Source organism: Gymnogyps californianus, chromosome 3, assembly GCF_018139145.2.
Source record: "Gymnogyps californianus isolate 813 chromosome 3, ASM1813914v2, whole genome shotgun sequence".
Lineage (NCBI taxonomy): Eukaryota > Metazoa > Chordata > Aves > Accipitriformes > Cathartidae > Gymnogyps > Gymnogyps californianus.
The window spans coordinates 73,420,830-73,441,077 of record NC_059473.1 but is presented as its reverse complement, the minus strand read 5'-3'; the positions used below and the strand labels follow the sequence as shown (position 1 = coordinate 73,441,077).

General features: G+C 41.0%; 1 protein-coding gene across 2 annotated transcripts in view; it reads left to right on the top strand.

Annotated features, from left to right (window-relative positions):
* The window catches only part of NT5DC1 (5'-nucleotidase domain containing 1), a 154,846-nt gene that overhangs the window by 124,473 nt on the left and 10,125 nt on the right, over positions 1-20,248 (top strand). For both annotated transcript variants that reach the window (XM_050892975.1, XM_050892974.1), the window contains 3 exons: positions 9,638-9,756; positions 10,615-10,773; positions 16,921-17,089. In XM_050892975.1, coding sequence (XP_050748932.1) covers positions 9,638-9,756; positions 10,615-10,773; positions 16,921-17,089 — 447 coding nt within the window. The remainder of the gene's footprint in view (positions 1-9,637; positions 9,757-10,614; positions 10,774-16,920; positions 17,090-20,248) is intronic.

Genomic DNA, 20,248 nt, shown 5'->3' with positions numbered 1-20,248 from the left:
TAGGAAATCTGTGGTAGAACTGGTGACTCCCTGTCCCAAAAGCCAGACTAACCCAGACCAAACCATGGGTGCAGCATCCTCCCCGCATGCAGCCGACCACGATTTCCCAAACACTAGCTGCATTACGATGCTTTTTCCCTGCTGCGCCCCCAAGGACGATCACCCTTCCCAAGGACATCCTCGGTCACGGCTCCCCCACGCCTCTTGGCAAGGCACACACTCGAGGAGCTGGCTGCAGCTTGGCCATCCTGCTCCCCAGCTGGCCCGCACTCCAGCACACCCGTGGTCTGGGAAGGTTTCCTAGTTTACGTTCTCCTTTTTCTCCTGTTTAGCTGTAACTTGGCATAGTGCCACCTAATTACTCACCAGCGCAACTCCAAATGATTTTCTTTCTATAGCACTTTCTGATAATGGCTTTCTGTGATGGACCCTAATGTGCGCGTTGCTCGTGGCAAGGCTGCACTGCACAACCCCAAATTTTTAAAGTTGGGGTTTTTTTCCTCTAGAAGGGATAGTAATAATATCAAAGCATCTAAGGGTCCTCCTTATTGCCATAAGATTGCAAAATCCTCATTGGGATTCATTGATGATACATGAACAGAGGTATGTCTCCAAGGGGAGATTCTCTGAAGCTAAAATCTGTCGTGGTTTAACCCCAGCCAGCAACTAAGCACCGCACAGCCGCTCGCTCACTCTCCCCTGGTGGGATAGGGGAGAAAATCAGAAGAGTAAAAGTGAGAAAACTCATGGGTTGACATAAAGGCAGTTTAATAAGTAAAGCAAAAGCCACGCATGCAAGCAAAGCAAAACAAGGAATTCGTTCGCCGCTTCCCATCGGCAGGCAGGTGTTCAGCCATCTCCAGGAAAGCAGGGCTCCATCACGCGTAGTGGTCACTTGGGAAGACAAATGCCATCACTCTGAACGTCCCCCCCTTCCTTCTTCTTCCCCCAGCTTTATATTGCTGAGCATGACGTCATATGGTATGGAATATCCCTTTGGTCACTTGGGGTCAGCTGTCCCAGCTGTGTCCCCTCCCAACTTCTTGTGCACCCCCAGCCTACTCGCTGGTGGGGTGGTGTGAGGAGCAGAAAGGGCCTTGACTCTGTAAGCACTGCTCAGCAGTAGCAAAAACATCCCTGTATTATCAACACTTTTCTGCACAAATCCAAAACATAGCCCCATACTAGCTACTATGAAGAAAATTAACTCTATCCCAGCCAAAACCAGCACAAATCAGTGTTAGGTCCTGAACTGTCTTTTGGTGTTTCTTGAACATTTTCTTAAGCAAAGGGAAGCAAAATAGAAGGCAGAAAATGTATCAGGAAAAAAAAGTCTATTTGCTACTGAACGTGACCATCCACTGTGATTGTTTTGATATTTTATTCTTTTCTGGCATGTTTGATATTCTGTCATATCTATGATTTTAAACCATTAGTGGCAGTTTCTACATTTTCTAATAGAAAATGATCCTTAACTATTTAACAGCATCATATTCAGATTATAATTAAAGATTTTTTCTTTTATTATTACTTGAAGTACTAAGTATTATTAATAACCTATAAATATACTCACAATTTAGTACATATATGAAGCAATGCCAAGGTAGTCTCTTCCCTGACAGCCATATTCAAATGGTTTTAATATCAGTATGATTTTTAAGTGTGTAATGTAATGCTTCTCTTCTACCATGTGACAAAAAGAAGTCTTGGGTCAACAGGAGCCAGAACCCCTCTCTCAGTAGTCTCAGATGTTAGCTTTTATTTCCAGAAAAAATTGATTATTCTAAGGCATCTAGTTTTGTTTAGGAATATTGGGAATGAGCATACTTCACAACTTCTAAATAGCAGCATAGCTGTGAAGCACTGAGAGAATAAGCTCTTTTCAAGTAGTCTCTTTTTTTGAGAGAGAGAGAGAGAGAGATTTCCCCTTTGCAGACAGCAAAAAAACATGTTTGAGTTTTTTAACCTCCACACAGCAGCGAGGAGATGCCTGGGCTCCAGCGGCCGGGCCCCTGCACTCTCCAGGAACGCTCTCGCCGCCGCTTGCTGACCTTGCCGGGCTCAGCAGCACTGTGCTAAGGAAACTGTTGTGGGTTGGGATGGGGGTCTTTTTTAATTACTGAGTCAGAGGGACAGCCTGAGCAAGGTTTTAATAACTGCTATCTGCAGCTACAGAATGCTTGTACAGTTATTAACATGCAGAAGGCTGGGTGGATTTTTTTTTTTTTTTTTTTTTTTTTTAATTCCCAAATTTCATTTTTTACCTGTGGAATCTTGAATCTTAAGTTAGTCTTTAAAAGTTGATGTAAAACTGCCCCCTTCAGAGGCAGCCGATATTTGGAGAGCTGGAACTTCAGACAGAACTAATCAATAAAATTAAAGTAGGGATTTTAGATAGTATAATAAGTTAGGAAAAAAGAATAGAGCTTTCTTATACATTATAACTCAATTTGGCTGTAAAAATAGTTTTCATATAAAAGTTAATGAAAACGTCTATTGTGTATTCCAGGCAAATGAGTATGTGCAATAACTATGCATGCTCATGTCTACTTCACGATTATTATGCCCTTTGACATAACGTATTTTAGGGAACAGAAGAAATAAAAAACAAAGGCCCCTTGCAGCAGGGTCCATATACTGCTTTGTGGCGATACGGTTGTTCAGAATCAAATGGTCTGTTCTAGTTTATGTAATCTATTTTATACCTGAAGTATTAAGATGTAGGGGAAAAAAAAAGTTTCTGTAACTGAGGATTAAAGAACTTTTGTTCTTTTTTTTATTCTTTTTTTTTAATGTCTGAGGCCAAATTAAATGAACGGCAGGAAGTTTTTCCCCACCACACTACAGTGTCGATTTTCAGTGTGGAAGAGTATGGTCCAAGAGCAAATTCCAATATGCCTTATTTCAGCAGGTATTGCTAGAGAGACTTAGAGGGTTAGGATAAACTGAGAGATTACAGTCTGCACAGTGCAAAGAAGATGCTTTGTGTGTCTCAGTTTTATTTTAATTATGAAAATTAAATGAGACATTTTTCTGAAGTGACAGGTTAGGTCAGAACTGACTGATGGCCCTCATCTCATCTTCTGTGCTTCCCTCTGTCTTCTGCTTCCATCCACTCTTCAAATTTTTGTACGGCAGTGAAGCACATCCTAGTAAGAAAGGTTATATACAGTTGCTTGAACTGAACTGCATATTCCTGAAATGATTACATGGGGTTTTTTTCCCAATTACCATACCTCTCCTAGCTTACTTGAATTTAAAATGCTTTCTGGAGGAGCCTGTCTCTCTCCATAATTATATAGGGATCTGTAGGATGACTATGATATTAATATTGATAGGGCTATTGGGGGACATTTGTTTGGATATTGGGAACTCCTCATTTATAAGACTCTGGAGCTTTCTTACAAAACTAATGAGGTCCAGAATAAAACTGTTCTGGGGAGGGAATTTGTTTCTTATCTTGCTGTTTTGTACTTCTCCAAAGATCCCAATTAAAAAAAAAAAACAAAAACCTTACAAAATATGTGCAAGGAAGAAATTAAATTCTGTATTTATGTCCCTCTTATCCTTCCAAAATAGAAGTTCTTTGAGTTATAAATACAATTAAATAAAATTATGGAAAAAGCTTCACCAAATCTGTGCATAAACTGCATTAAAAATGAACTTGCAGATGAATCATTTTCCAAAAAGTGATTTTCCTTTTCCAAGGAAAAAAGGCCTTGCTTGTATTTCATCATAGCAATGTTTTAAATATAGAAAAACTTTGTTCATTAGCCAGACTATTCCTGGGAAGGTATAAAGTTAATGTTTTGACAGATTTGAAAACAAGTTACTAAATCTGTAGTGAGCTGTTATTTTCAGTTCCTGTAACACAGTAATCAAAACTTCCTAAAGAAACGTACTTGCTGACTTCTCTAAAGGAAATACTGATTTTCTTACAAGCAAGTAAAACTTCAGCCTTGTCTCTACATATCCTATTGCTTGGCACAATTAAGCAGTAAGGCAGATTTTAATAAAAACTAAAAAGGTTTAAGTAAAACTAAAAATGCAAAACTTTTATTTATTTATCTCTCTTCTCTAAGGAGTCTGTGGTTCTTCTATGCCCAGGGCAATTTGAAAGTACACTATCTTGTACTTTGCTCTTACCAGGCCTTATATATGAGCGAAAGAACAGAAGTCCATCATGAGAAAAGGAAGTGTTAGTAATTGGATAAGTAGCACTTATGAATTATTATGAAATAGGTTGTTTTTTTTCTCACAGGATGGTATCTGTATTTTTCTCAGCTTTATCTATGGTGTTCTTTCAGAATATTGCCAGGTTTTAGTAGTACTGTTATTTAGTTCTCCATACGAATGAGCACATATATGTTGGGGTTGCTGAGCATAAGAAAGATGTATCACTGCCTGTGTAAAATTAAAAATCATGTTCCAGTTTTCAAAAGTGAATTTTAACTTTTATTAGTTCAGCCTTTGTTTCACCAACCATAAGCCACCCTAAAGACAACAGAATGATGTAAGGGCAGGAAGAGGAGCTGATCTTCAGGCTTTTTCTGAAAAAAATCAGATGGGACAGCCAAAAATGGAGACGGCCAAACTCACTAGAAGCCTTAACCTTTTATTTCAGCACATCATGCTAAGGGAATAATTTGTTCCTTATCACTTCCCTGCAGTCATCCACTCAGAGAGGAGCCTGGCAAGTGCTGGTGCACGTGTCGGGCAGATGGATTTCACAGCTGCTTCCAGGGCACAGAAGTAATTCAGGGACAGCAAAACACAGAGTAATACCTGCATGAACCCTGGACACCACCCAGGAAAGGTGGTTGGTCTATACATAAGAATTTGGGGTACTACCCTACAGAAGGGTGCCCATAGGGTATGAAGTTTTACCCCCAGCAAGCTTGTAAGTACTTACTTTCTTCATGGAAAGCATGCCCACAGAGGAACTCTAAAGCTTATGTCATCCCATCTCATTACCTTTACAAGTGGAAGAACCCACCAGACGGATTTTGCTTATGCAGGTCCCTTTGTCTTGACTCTAAAAGATGTGGTTTCCTGCCCTGAGTCCCCTTCTGGAAAAGAGAGTTTGTGTTTCTTAATTGAACTCGAAATGCCATCTAGAATCAGACTGTGCTTGCAAGCCAGGCTGGAACATAACCCAGGTTTTATATTAATGCCCTCGGGGCCTGAAATGACATTATTTTAAATTGCAGAGAGGCATATCAGTATGATAGTTGTGGATCATAAAATGTGCTTGGTTTACAATAGCCCCCTGAGGCAGTAACCAGGGCTTCAGCATGCTAAACACATACACCCATCTGCACTAAGCGCCTGCACGAGAGCCCGCAAGAGCTGCCCATGGGTAGGAAGAGGCAGGAGCAGGTACAGGCACGAGCAGCGACAGAGTCACCGCATGCTTTTATTCTACTGCGCAGTTCAAAGGAACAAAAAATACCAGTAACCCTAACAGCCTGTCTAACTAGATTTGTATGGAAATGAGTAAAAGGCTGTCAGGAGAAAGATAGGAAGGCAGAAGAAGGGGCTGCTGGGGACCTGTACACACACCACAGTTACACCTAGCACATCTTCAGCTGGCATGGCCTCCAGGCACTTGGAGTTGCTTTCTTACCCCCCTCTCTGCCCAGTCAAGTAGGTGTGAGGTGTCCTCGGGCTCTCGGGTGAGTCACTCGCGGGTCCTCGCCCTGGCGTAACCAACACTCGCCGTAGGGCACCCAACTGGAGGAGCTGCGCAGGGTGGTGGCCTCAGGGGTGGTGAGCTGCTGAAAATTAACCTCAGCATAGGTGTGGCTGAGTATAGGTGAATAACTGTCGGAGCGTAAATTCGCCCTCACCTCTTAGCTTCTCTCTTAACCTCGGGCTTCCCAAACGAAAGCCCTGTCCCATGGGCTGGGGTTTAACAGTGTAAACACCAGCCAGGTTAGGGGTAGAGCTCCAGGTTCAGGCCCTGGGCTGAACATTTAGTGTGGACACAACCTCAACACCACGTGTGTTCAGGTTTCCATCTGGGCAGGTATAACCCATAAACGGATAGCAAAGCAGACGGCAGTAAGCAAGCGTGTGCAGAGTCTTTCCCAAGGAGCTATTCTGTGCCAAAGTAAATTACCATCAGTTGTCATTTAAATGGGAATAAGCTTCACTGATTACTTTTTGCATATTCATTCAGAATGAAACCAGATGTTCCTCAGCCCATGTTATAAACCTGCAACTCACATTGAAAGGCAGACAAAATTCTCACAAGAAAAAGGATATTGAGTCTTGTTAGTGAATTGGTTTATCTGAAAAAACGTATCTGCTAATGGTGATGGGAGTACATTGCTGAATCAGAAAACATTTCCCGAGCTGTTAGACACAGCAATATGCAAGTTGCCATTCCAGCAATATTAATATTGCCCCAGCATGAGTCAAGCTTTTGTTAGTTTTAAAAAGGAAGAGGAACTTCCCCTCAGGAAAATTGCTCTGAATCACTGTCGAGGTTTGGGCGAGTGTTTTAATAGAACTATTTTCTGGGTTTAATTATTTTAATTTTACTTGCTTGCTACCTTTACGTTTCTTGTCATGGCATGTTTTCAGTCTACAGCCAGGAATCTGGGTTGCAGTGATATATTAGACCTCAGAAGGAAGCAAGTCACTCTATCTAAATCATCTGAGAAATTCTTTTTGGTTATCCAGTCTGTTTGAAATTGTCAGGACGTCTCCTTTTCCTCCCAGCTTATAAGACCTGAAGCATTAGCATCCCCGCCTATATATGTGTTGCTTCCTGCTGAAGGAATATTTATAGCATTTCTGACCTTTCAATGAACTTTTACAAATCAATAACAGCAAAGTGGAAGGAAGGTCAGCAGCAGTTTTCCTCTTGTCTGAGTGTAGCCAATGTTAGGCTTGGAATATCTAAAATATATTAGGAACGATCATAATCACATTTATGCAGCATTTTTGCCGGAAATTTGCAGATTTCTTCAGCGCTGTCCTGTAGCTGCTATCTGAAGGACACATTACAATGCCGGAGCCAATGGTGTCATTAATGGGTTTTTTAGTTGTGTATCAATTTTTACATGGCAGAACTACTACAAGAGGTCTTAAGAGCTAGAGCTGAAGAACAATTTTCTTAACTATATTTTGCCACAGGGAAAGTGTAAGTGGATTAGAAACCCTTCATGTTAATGACTTACTGCAACTGAAACACCATTAATTTCCTCCCACTTCAGATTACAGAAACAAAATTGACAGTCACCCCTAGATGTGTGAGCACAAGCAGCCATATGAGATGGTTCGAGGCAAGGTTTGCCAGTTCAGATTCATTATCCCTATAACCCTACAACTCAAATATTATAAAGGACCTTTCCTAATTCCTCAGATTTCTGAAGCTCCTTGCAAAATGAAGGTATTCCCATAATGAATTAGACATCTCAATGCTGTTTGCTGCCTCCAAGCATAGAGGAGGAAACCAGGCTTCGAAATTTCCCTTCATTTCATTGCCTAAAAGCGAAGTTCCTTACTTAATTAAATCCATCTGCAGGGCTGGCACCTCTAGAAAGTGCTTCTTGCGCTCTCTTTTGCCTACCAAGGGATCCCGGCCAACTAGCTCAGATTGTAACTGTAAATTAGAAGCCTAAATTCCGGATGCATCGAGTTAAGTGAGATGAATCCCATTGCTAGGGGTGACAGTAATAGATCTCACAGAGTGAGGGATCTTCTACCTTGTAATTAGAGTGAATTTTTTCAGTCAGGACTGCCCCTCATGCCTTTGCATAGAGGTAGCAAAGCAGGGTCTTGCTCTTTGCTGGAGCCTTCTGGTGCCGCTGTAGTACATCGGGCTCCTATTCGCAAATGCAATGTTGTTATTCTGAAAATCCCTCTCGTAATAGCTCCATTTTTCTCTAGGATTTTCCTGATTGACTGAATGAAGAGACAATGATAGCTATACAAAACTTCACAAATTTCAAGAAACTTTTGATAGCAGCTCAAAAGAGTTGTTTTCATAAGTTTCTTTTTCTATGTCCATATCGTTGGAAGATTGTGTCTACTTGTTCAGCCAGCCTTACAAATATGTCTAAAAATACAGGGAAAATAAAACAATTTTGCTGAAGTTTGACAACTTCTGTTTGATCAAAAGTTGTTTGGTCAGAAGTATTTTAAGTCAGGAAATGAAGATTTTTTTATGGATGCTATCATACTTGTTATTATTATCGTTAGGTTTCTGAAGAAGAACAAAGGAAAAGACATTTCCACACAAGTTCTACATGAATTGTTAGTGTCGATTTTTAATTTCTTCTTTTTCTCCTAGTTTATAAAACACCTTTAATATAGAATTGTTTTGTCTGAGAATAAATCCTGTGTTTATTCAAGTTCTTAGATTCATAGTATTACAGAATGATTTACCGCCTCTCTCCACATACCTATTTCCCTCCTTTTGCTTCTTTTTTTTATTTCTTTCAAGGACCAATGTACTGCGCCATGTACATCTTCAGTGCTCTTAAACATAAAGCTGTCTTGTCATTTCACTGTTCTCCAAAATTTGCATTCCAGCTTTCAGCAGTCTCTAGCCAAATGAAGTTTGCTCTGTCTTAGTTTTCTTCCTAACACGTTTTAAGTACTTTGAAAAATTCTATAAAGCGGGAGAAAAACTGAAGCGCTGATGTTACACCTAAGTCAGATCAAAGTACTGTATTGGCTTCTAACCCCTCTGTCTCTAGCATAAAAAATAAGACATGTTTGATTGAAACTGAATAACAAAATCACCCTTTTGTTTAACCACTTCAATAGACAGAAGACATTAATATTAATATTTCTGATGAAATTCTAGTTTATCGGTTCACTGAGGCTAGTATTTTGGCTCCAGCAAGAAGCTAAAAGGAGTTCATCTGGCAATAGCACATGGATCTGAATGAGCAATAAGGTTACATGGACACCAGGACAGATCCAGCTGCTTTGGGACCAGCTAGAAATGAAGCCTGTGGCACAGTTGGGTGATGACCAGGGAGTTTCAGCTTCTACTGACTCTCCAGTTCACTGACAGCTGCCAGTGTGGATACATGCCAATGTGGATTACACCAGCAGCAGCAATATTGTCTGCTCGTCCTTTCTTCAAAACTGGATGATAACTAGAACAGCTCATTGTTTGTGCTGATCTAAGGCTGGCAAATGCCCATAAGAGCTACCTCAGTCTGTTTTGTTGTATTTATTTCAGTGTTTAAAAGCAGTAGGTAATTTGTCTGTGGGGAGAGGTACATGCTGTCTCTTACAGTCTGTCTTATCTCATGGTTTCACCTCAGATCTGTAGCAGCTCCTCCATCAGTCTGGTCCGTGTGGTTTCCTGCCTTCAGTGCTGCAGTGTTTGGGAGGCAAAGCCTATGACTTTGAATCCTCAGCTCTTCTGTAGCCCTTGCAGATGAGACTCAGCTGCTTCTTTTCTCAGAAATGTCTGCCTACCCCCAGCTACCAAACACCTTAACTGAACCCACAGTCAGTACCAGAACTTGAGCCAGACACTGGAGCTGGTTTAATGTCAAAATAGACCATGATCTCCAAGCTGTGCACAGACGGCTTCTCGCACGTCTCACGAATACAGGAGCATGGGCTGCTCTCACTAACAGCAGGCGATTTTGCTTGGTGATTTCAGAGAACGACGAGGAGCAGGAGGCTCTGCTATCACTGGACAAGCCTGGCTGGTATTCCCAAGGTAATGCTATCCAGCTTTATGAACTACTGAAGAAGATGACTGGCAAGTTGGATCCCAAGGTATGCTATAAGTGAGATTAAATCTTTCTGACAATACCCTGTTTCAATCTAAAGTTCACCAGACAAGCTTTCATTAAAGTTATTGATGTGATTAGTCACAAATTTTTTGTTCTGGTTACACTTGCTGTTGTCTAACAAACTGCAGTCCAGAACTGGAAGTAGCACATTAGTCTTCTTATCGGTAGAATATGTAAACTCTCTAGATGTTTTATTCTGTGTGCATGGTCATGCATTTCGGCAGCTTTCAGGAGAATCAGATTGTAATCAGGAAATAAACAATCTCCCTGAGAAAACAGGTCAAATAGATTAAAAGGTGGCATCAGTGAAAACTAGGATCATGTTATTTTAATTACACGTCTGGATGGGTGAAAATGCCACTGAAGATGGTGGGACCACATTTTCCCTAGTGGGTAAACTACCCCCTGGGTAGAGAAGAGTTCTGAGTCACCGAGAGATGCTCCATGTTGTCCCTTGTTTCCAAAGTTGTCCAAAATTCATTCCCGTTGTTTAGTGTATTTTCTTGGTAGTCTTTTCCACTGCTTCCTGGCAGGCTATTTCTGTCAGTCAAAAATCTCAGCAGTGTCCCCTGTGCTGGTCCCAGCCAGACATCCTTGTCCAATGCCCCTGGAGGGTGAGAGAGAGGAGGGTGTGCAAGGCCAGCCTTTTCCTTACGGAGCTGGTTGAAGATAAAACCCCAAACTGTGACATTAATAAGATCTGTGTGTGTCATGACCAACTGTAAACACGGAGGAATTTTTATTAGGTTGTTTTAAAGCTCTTTTTCTCTCTCTGTGAAATATAGTTTGCTTGTGTTTTTCTCATATACAATGAACTTTTAATTTGCTGCTTCCCTTGTAGGTTGTTTATTTTGGTGACAGCATGCACTCAGATATTTTCCCAGCTCGTCACTATAGCAACTGGGAAACCGTCTTCATCTTAGAGGAGCTTCTAGGGGACAAAGTTGTGATGCCTGCAGAGACTGAATCTGAGCCCTTGGAGAAGAAAGGAAAATATGAGGTAAGGGTTCCTTGCAGATGTTTCCTGGAACAGAAGAAAGTAGGTTACAAAAAAGCCTTATGCCACCTGCGCTGAGAATGAGCCTGCTTATCTTACCAGTCTGCTGGCAGCACCAGCATCCCTCGCAGACGTATCCTTCTGGCCGCACCGGCAGGGTGCCATCCTGTCCCAGCTCAGCATTGCACGGGTGACACAGAAGCCTCTACCCGGAGCTAAATCACGGATCTCAGAAAAAGACCTGTATGTGCTTTCCCGTAACAAAAAAACATAGTCTTCTCCTTTTCAGTAACAAGAACCTGCCCTCCATCCTACAAGGAGAGATTTCATGGCCGCTTATCACAAGTCCAGCACCTGAACTCTGCCGAGTTCATGACGTTTCCCTGCGTGTCATGGCCAACTGTAAACACGGAGGAATCCTTATTAGGTTGTTTTAAAGCTCTCTCTCTCCGTGAAATACAGTTTGCTTGTGCTTTCCTTATATACAAAGAACTTTTAATTTGCTGCTTCCCTCGTAGGTTGTTTATTTTGGTGACAGCTGCGCTCATATAAGAGAGACTGTTTCAAAGTCTGGTCCAGTGCAGACTACTAATAGTTACTTCAGATAAATAATGTGATTTTCAGGTTGATCGCAGCTGGGAAGCAGGGCCTTAGCACTACTGCCACTCTTTAATTCTCTCACAGAGGGTGGAAGGTAACTATGGTTTATCCTTCTCTCCGCTGCCAAAGAACAAAGTCGATAGGGAACGGCGCTCCGATGGCCAACGCGGCAGCATTGTACCTCCAGGGTGTCCTATGTAGGAACTACAGTGCACCTTCACTCTCCATTTGGAGTGTTTCTTCTTTTCTTACGTTCCTACATAAATAGGTCATTTTCTTCTAATTGCAGAGAGATATATATGCTTTTTGCACTTTGCTTTGAAAAGCACTTAACTTTTTTTTTCTTTTTAAATAATTACTCTTTGTGATTAAAAAGTTAACTTACTGATAGGAAGATTTTTGTGGGGTGCTTTTATACTAGAGATGTTTTTAATCTGACTAAGAAGCATTTTAAAAGCCTCTGGTTTTTGTGGAGAAAAGGATGTCTTCAACGGGAGTAAAACAATATAAATGTGACATCTATTTCTCTACTTTTTATGATAAATGTATCTAATATTTTCCTCCACTATCCTGATTTCTAAACTAAGGTCAGACAAGGACATTTCAGTCACTGAAATAAGGAAATGTAATCATTAATATTTAGGCTTTTTCCTGGGTTGTAGAAAAACAAAAATGAAGACAAACAAACTCAAGTCTCCTATCAAGAAAAATGTGTTTCTCAGTAAGAAAGGGGGGAAAAAAGGGAAGAGTGAGTAGTAGTGCTACATAGGTTAATATAATTTGATTTAATTAATTAATGCTATAAAAATAACTCATTCTCCTCCATAAATTTGTTCATTCTCTGACTGGAGACTCTGCTGCATTGCTGTGTAGAACCTACATCTCTGTAAGGTTGGGGGGTTTTTATTCAACCATGGTTTCTTAAGCATGTTCAGTATATGCATTTGAAGCACACATATTTAAACAGCCAGCCAGAACATGTTTCTTTTCCTGGAAGTACAAAGAGAGAGTTATTGAGTGATGTGTTTCTAAGCCCTTGATGATGATTTGGTTTTGTCTTGTTGCAATACCTCTGGCTGACTGCTCACAAGATCCATCTTCTCTATCGCTGCAGTTATCAAGCAGGAAATTGAGACTTTTAGACAAGTGCTTGACATTTCACTAGCGCTGTAGTATTCCTGATAAGAGATTGCAGTATCTCGGGGAGACACCACCCCTGCCACACACAACCCCTGTTCGGTTTACATCCGCTACCAGTGACAGCAGGCAAGCAAGGGAGAAATGAATTGCGTTGATTAAAGGAATCCGAACCAGGGGGGCCGTGGCAGGTCAGTGGTGTTCTTTCATTACCGTGCTGCTCACTGGAGTCTGAACAACAGGTCACAGCCATATCTCTGCAGTTGACTGGACACCACTAACTTAACAGGACTAGTTCAAAGGGACTCCCGTTACAAGCCTATGGAAGTTTTATTTTCACTCCCCTGATCAACTTCTCCCATTAACCCTTTGCTTAAGAGGGGAGAAAAGCCAACTCAGGATTGTACAAAGTCAGGTGGTTTTGGAAAATTAGGCACTAACAAATTAGATTTAGTCTTATTTATCAGCCTTCTCATTCATTGGCAATAAAAAAGATACACTACTATTGCAGATTTTCCATGCCATGCTGTGTGTGCAGAGAGGGACTGAATATTTAATACAAGATGCAATCCTCCCTTCTATCAATCTTTACAAAATATTATTAAAGAAATAAAGTATTATTTCTAATTTGCAATTGCATCTTTCAGAAAGAAATTACAAAAAACTGTTTTCAGTTGTTTGACTGGTATTTCATCACTAACAGGGAGAGGGGAAGAAAACAACCTCCTCGCACACAAACTGGGAGGCTAGTAATTTCCATTTTCATTAGCAGTTTTTGTCTTTTCCCTTCAATTAAATGCATGATATAAGTCAGATACACATAACTGTGAAATTATGGTAACATCTGCTGTTCTTTCAAGTATATGAGTCATAACCAAATGAGAAAGAGAATAGCAAACTAGAAACTATTCATGCAATTACTCGGCTCCTAAGTGAATTGCAGCATGCAGGGGAAAAAAAAATACCAAGCATTGTGTTGAAACGAGATTCCCTCCAGATTTGGGGGTTTGTTTGCTTGGCTGGAGGCTTTGTTTTTGCCTTCTGTTCTTTAAAAGTGTGATCAATTCCATCAATGAAAACTTGCAGAAAGGCTGGAATTCGTCCCAGGATTTCGAGGGAAGCGATTACAGAGGAGCTAGTCAGTGTGTAAAAACCTTGGGCTATAGGAATGAATGGAGCAGAAATCGAAGAAGTTATTGGCAGATATAGACGATATTTTTGCAGTTAGAAGGAAAAACTAATTTTTACAGTATTTCCTTGTGGCTGGTTGATTGGGGGGGTCAGGGCCCTTAACCCCCTAAATTTCCCTGACTCCCTCAGCATGACCATAGACAAAGGCTATTTACCTGTGCCTTTTGGCTCTGTTTGTCTCTTTATTCCTGTTTAACACAAATCTAAGAGTATTTTCAGGAACAACCTGATGGGCTGTTGTGAAGCCTGGCAAGTTAAAGCCACATCTTTAAAGCAATATCCAGAAGAGAAATGCACTTTATTTTAAAGGAAGTCTGCTTATAGTGATCCATGTTGAAGTTTAGCTATAATGATCACAGGTGAAATGTTTTATATTTGCACTTGTGGGAGGCAGGTTCTGTGCAAAAGTTAGACTAGTGGCAGGTTTGCACACCCAGCATGGCTGTGTTATTCGGGGACATCTGGTCGTTGTGACCAGCACAGCTGTGCTGGCGGAAACACCTCAAATACTTGCTGTTATGCCGACAAAACTGTATTTTGAGCATTGTTTTTTCTGGCACTGAAAAGTCAGTGGTGGTGTTACTAGCACAAAGCATACAGCCATCAGTACCATCCATTATATTGGATGCAGGATACAGGATGCAGTATGTAATAAAATAATCCTAGTGTCCCACGCTTGGTATAAAGATGATGGTATAGATGGCAAATCCCAATCTAAAAATACTAATATACTGCATGTACAATGTTTTTCAGCTTGATTTTTCACTCCTGTCTCCTTTACATCCTTCTTTCTTTCATCTCTTTACCAAATGTAGAAAAACTTCAGAGCTCAGCTCCCTGCCTATTTCAATTTTAAGTAGGTCATTTGTAAGCTGACAAATCAGTGTCACCCAAGGGTCCTATTAACAGATTCTGTCTGCTCTGTTAACAGGCTCCATTTGTCTGCAGTTAATAAAGCAAAGGTGATAGTAAGTATTCCAGGTGGTTTAACTTAGTGGAAAGCCTTGGGACTTGGGGAATGCTCATACCATCGTTATTTCTCTGAAGTCTAGATATAGTCTTTGAGGCTTTGTACCCTCAGCTGACACAATCAACATCTGACCTGCTACTGTCTGACCAATATGCCTGAGAGCAAAACCACACACTTGGGGGTTTTGCACATGAAAGAGGGATTGCTCAGCACTTCGCAGGACCTACTGTCCTGCTGCGAGAGCAAACCCCATGTCTGGGGACTACAGGAGCAGCTGGTGCACCTTCCAGAGCTCTTTGGCCCCACTGCTGAACGTGTGTCTCCAGGCGCGTGAGGAGTAGCGATGCTACCAGGGGATTTTTGCCTCATTTCACAGATGTGTAGACTTTGTGGTATGTGATTTCTCCTTCATTGCAGGCTATGTATGCTGCAGGTGAGATATGGACATGTTGTAGGCAGCAGTTAGGAATGGCAGGGGGAGTGATGTCAGATGCTTCCAAAGGATGTGGGCAAAGATTTGACAGCTCTTTTCAGATTTGAGATCAAGATTTAGCATCGCTACCAAACCACCCTTGTCATGTGGAGATAAGCCAGTAGCAAAATGATGGGAGTTCTCTACCAGGTGACTTGAAGACAACTCTCATATCTAACCGGGTTTGGTTTTATTAAGGGCTTGGGCTGTAAATCCAAAATGTAACTCCCTCCTCCTTAACAAGGAAGAAATTCCCACCCTAAGAATCAGACCTCTGAAAAAAATCAATTCATTTCCTCAGATGGCAATTTTAATTGCCTATTGAACCAATCATACATTTCAAGAAGCAGAAGCCTCAGATTTTTTCTCTCGTCAATAAACAAGGCTGTGGGCCAGTACTGGGGTTGTTGTTTTCACTAATCACCTGAACAGCTGGAACAGCCTTAAGAGTTTTCTGCATGTGTCATCCAGCTGGCAAATGGATTTTAATTCAGCATAGCATCTACATTTAATTATAACTGAGGTAAGGTCCTGGGATTTGCATGGAAAGATAAGATTTGGCAAAAAAAAGTAAGATGCTGTCCCTGTGTGTGAGGCAAAAAAAACCCCACAAAAGAGCCCAGCTCTTAAGTTAATTGCTGGTTTTGAAACAAAAGATACGGGTTTTTTTCCCAACCTATTTACATCAGAAGACAGAAACCAGTATCTGTATCTGTCCGAATCAACACTTCCTCCCCACCCCCAGCTATGCTCAGAGAAAAAACTGTCACACAGAATCATGAAAAGAATGGCTCTGTGTTTACTGACGTGGTCTGTTTGGCTGGGTCAACAGCTTTCTTGTGATCAAAAGCCACGGACCTCTGTCCTAAACACAAATTATTCCAGCAGATTCTCAAAACTATTAAGAAAGGGGTTAAATGGAAAATAAAGTACAAAAGTTCACGAATCTGGAGGCACATGCTAGGATATCTGTTCTTCTATGCTTTGCTGGTCTGAAAAGTTACTTTGCACACAAATGACTTGAACAGAGTTTCTATAATGTAGTTCACAGTTTTGTTTTCCATTTTTTCATCTTTCTGTAGAGGCCTCCTAGAGCTTCTTCTGGCTGTTCATGGCAATATATAGCGGGTTTCAAGATGAACTGCTAAAAAAATCAGTTTTCCCAATGCTGCTTTAATGCTTTCCTTAAAACATAATGAGTCTACATGTTGTTGTCTGAAAATATACATGAAAAAAAATCAATTTTTCACAATTTGCTAGGCAACTGAATAGCTCTCCATGGATCCTGTGGCTCTGTTCTCACTCATTCTTCAGCTCAGAAACAGATAACATGACACAGGTGGCATGATGCGTTCTTCACAGTTACTCCATCCAGCGCCGGGAGACTCCTTTCTTCTGGGAGGAGGTCCAGGCTGGGTTACGGTCTGTGCCACAGCTACCCAGCTTCTCCAGCAGAGAAAGGCAGCAGGCTATTCACACTATCAAAAACAGAAAAATGGGGAAAAGAGAAGATTTTTTAAGGGAAGAATTTTTAAAGCCAACTTTTTATGTCCTAAAGAATCCATAAATTGCGTAAACAGGAGCTTGGGGACTAATGGGAGGAAGATTGTTACTGTTTTTTCTTTATAATATTTTAAAGTCATATTGGTCCTGAGATACAATACAGTTTTCCCAGAAAATCAGAGAAACACTAGAGTTCCTTAAACTAATGCTTGTGCTGGGATAGAGAAGGAAGATTTCTTTTTTTTTAAGATTACATATTTATTTATTTTTCTTTCAGGGAGATCAGCTCAAAGCTCCTTACTTTGTATCTAAACAGTGGGGCTCTTTCTTCGTGGACAGATTGCCAGGCCTGGAAAATGCAGAGGAAACCTTAGTTCGCACGTGGTCCTGTAAATGTATTAGCACTTACAGCACTATTGCAATCCCTAGTCTTGAAGCAATAGCAGGTAAGGAAGATGGCTTTTTTTTCTTTTTTAATGAACATGTAGTATTCATAGTAACTTTGTAATCCTGTAGATCCATTTTTGAGATTACATGTATCCAAAATACATTCAAAAATACTCTGTTCTTATCATGCAACAGTTAATGCTAGTGGCTATTAATTACTTTGATGTTTGTGCTTTTAATAGTTGTCTGATACACCCGTTTTTTGTTTCTCTCTGCAAATATGAGAAGCTTAATTTATCGTATGTTAGAAATAGGATGCAACATTTAACAGACTGTAGATTAGTTCCTGAACTTGGTCAGGACTTTCCCACAGTATTTTGCTGTTTCTACTTTCAATGGTGAGTTACATCACGAAACAAACACATACAAAGTTACTTGGGGTTTTCACACTTCCAGATATGCTTCTCTCTGATCTGGCTTGTTATCCTTCCTCAATCAGCTCACTTATCCCATTACAGTTGAAATGGAGATGAACAAACACAAGAATGTAATGAAGCCAAGAATGCTTAGGACTGTACTTCTTTCTCTCTTTTTTTTTTTTTTTAATGTGCGTATTGCTTTTGAAACTGCGTCATTATGGATAGAGCTGGAGCCTAAAACATTCTCCTTATCTGGAAAACAAGGCCACAAGAACAATATCTTGTTCTCCAAAAATTCACCTAATTGAGAAATGAGCTCAGGCTTTCTACCTTCTTACATCAAGGCTGCGTCAAAGGTACAATTATGGCTGATCTTCTGATTTCCACTAATGTTTATCCCCCGAGGGACCATACATTATTTTGGATGGTTTGTAGCAATAGTTGTAGCAGTAATACTGCAATAACTTTGCAACTGCAGTACATATCGGTTGCTTACGAAGTGGTGGTGAAGACCCTCTATCTATCCTCAATCTATCATTTTGTCTTACTGAACTTTATCGATACACTATATCTAAAGGAATAAACAAATTATTAAATTAATGAGGTGCTTAGCTATATGAAGAACACAGCAAGCTTTTAGTTTACTAACCCCTCTGTTCAGTATCTGTTGCCTACTTCATGCATAAGACCAAGGAATAAAAAGTTGTTCCGAGAGACCATTTTGGATTTGCCCAGCAGTTATTTCTACACCAGAACACATGATAGACCTGTTCTTTGCAACCATATTCTGCACACGTACGTACATTGTAAGGGTATCTCAAAACAGAAAACTCATACAGTGCCACAATTTATTTATGCTTCTGATATTTGCCGTGTTGCAGTCTGTGTTTCAGCCTAAAGGTACAAAGCCCAAATATACCAAGGGAAATTGCCAAGAGAGAGGTAACTTCTGTAAAACTCCCTTCTAATACCTTTTCCAGAGTCATTCTGTGGCTTGCTTTGGAAGTGTTGGCCTAGGGAAAACACGTCGGTCAGCCACACTCTGTGAAACTCTGCCTCCCAGCCAGCTCCCCCCAACCACAGCTCAGTTTGCAGGGCTAGCAAAGGCTTTAGACCGCAAACGTACCACCAAGTTTCCAGCTACAGATGAAGGGGTGAGAACCAGAAAGGCGTATCTGTGTAAATTAGTGAGTAGTATAGCTGCCTGTCATTAGCGGTGGAGCCCCTGCAAAGTCTGTTCCTCCATTAGGAAGGGCACCGTGTGCCGTCCCTCCCTGCATCAGACCGGTGCTGGGGCAGGGGTTGGTGTCTGCGAAACTTATACCCCAGAGCTAAAGGACAGGGGAGAAATAACGTTTTTAACTTGCAGCTGTGCGCCTGAAAGCAGACTCAAAGCTGAAGGTACGAGAACACCTCTGGTTTCTTACAAAGAGAGGTATTTCTTGTTTGTTTGTGCGGAAGAGCAGATGTTCATTATTATGGATGCTGAGGAATTCCTGACTCCTCTTGAATACCTTGTCTGACTCCTGTCACAGCAAGCTGTGAGAGCCCCTGCTTTGCCAAGCCCTGAAGTTTTTGGCTGCAGTTGTAAGTCATAGCTTAGCTGCAGCTATTTGGGAATAACTAGCTAGAAGAGATTCAAACGGGTTATGCGAGTTTGATGCGCTCCAGCTTTTCCTTTTCTATTCATCTACTTTAATTACCAGCAGAGGACTTGCCACTGCCAAGCTGCAAAAACGCAGGCCTTTCCTCAAGATCCCCCAAGCCCAAACGCGCAGCCAGGCTGCCGGCGTGCTGACCGTACGAGCCCAGCTCCCGGCCTCCGGCTGGCACGGCCCCGGCAGCACCCGGCTCAACCTGACCCAGCCGAACGAGCTGCCACCTCCCTGGAGGTGTGCTGCAGCCTCCTGTGAGTTGTGGGCTCACCAGGGCTTCACTATCATCAGCAATGTCTGTCCTGGCTTTTGTACGTCTGCACGAGCGATAGTAAGTGCCACGTACAAGTAAATATCCCAATGGCTTGCGATCTGCAAAAATATTTGATGAAAGGCAGACAATTGCTGCTATGCTAACTTTAAAATTGATTCTTGTTGTTTGGATGCAACATATATCTGTGCATAAAGAACAGCTTGGTTTATTTCTCAAGACACATTTTTCATTGAAAAAGATTATTCCAAAAATTATTCAACGTTATTCAATACTAGTGGTGTTTTACAAAAAAACCTCAGTTTTCATCAAAATTTGTATGAGCATTCTTTTGAGAGAGTTATCAGAAATTCATTTTGAGTAATAAAACCCTTCAAGCCTGTTTCCATTTTTTTCTAAGTAGAGGAAATATGTAAAAAAAATAAAAATAAGCCATAGATCTGGATTGAGAAGTTGGAATAGAAACAACTTTGACAGTTCTCTTTTTTCACCAACATGTTGTAAGTTTAGTGCAGATGCCTTCTGATAGTTTCACCTGAAGAATTTATACATGTAACTAAAGGAAACGATCTGATACTTACCAAAGAGCATTGTAGGAAAAGGTTTCACAGGGAATGCTGACGTTGCAGTTTTTGGCCATTCGAAGTATAAAATAACAGAGCATATACACAAAAGGTACGTGTAATTAGTAAAGTGACAGCTTGGTGAAAAGATAATCCAATCCATTCTTCATCAGCTTTCTGTGCTAATCGAATGTAGTTGTTCGTCTACACTTCTGTCCCCATCTTTACTTGAAAATTCAGTATCTGACTCAAAAGGGGTTTGCATTCAAAGATGCATCAAATTCTGAACTTTAATCTCTCCTCTGGCAAG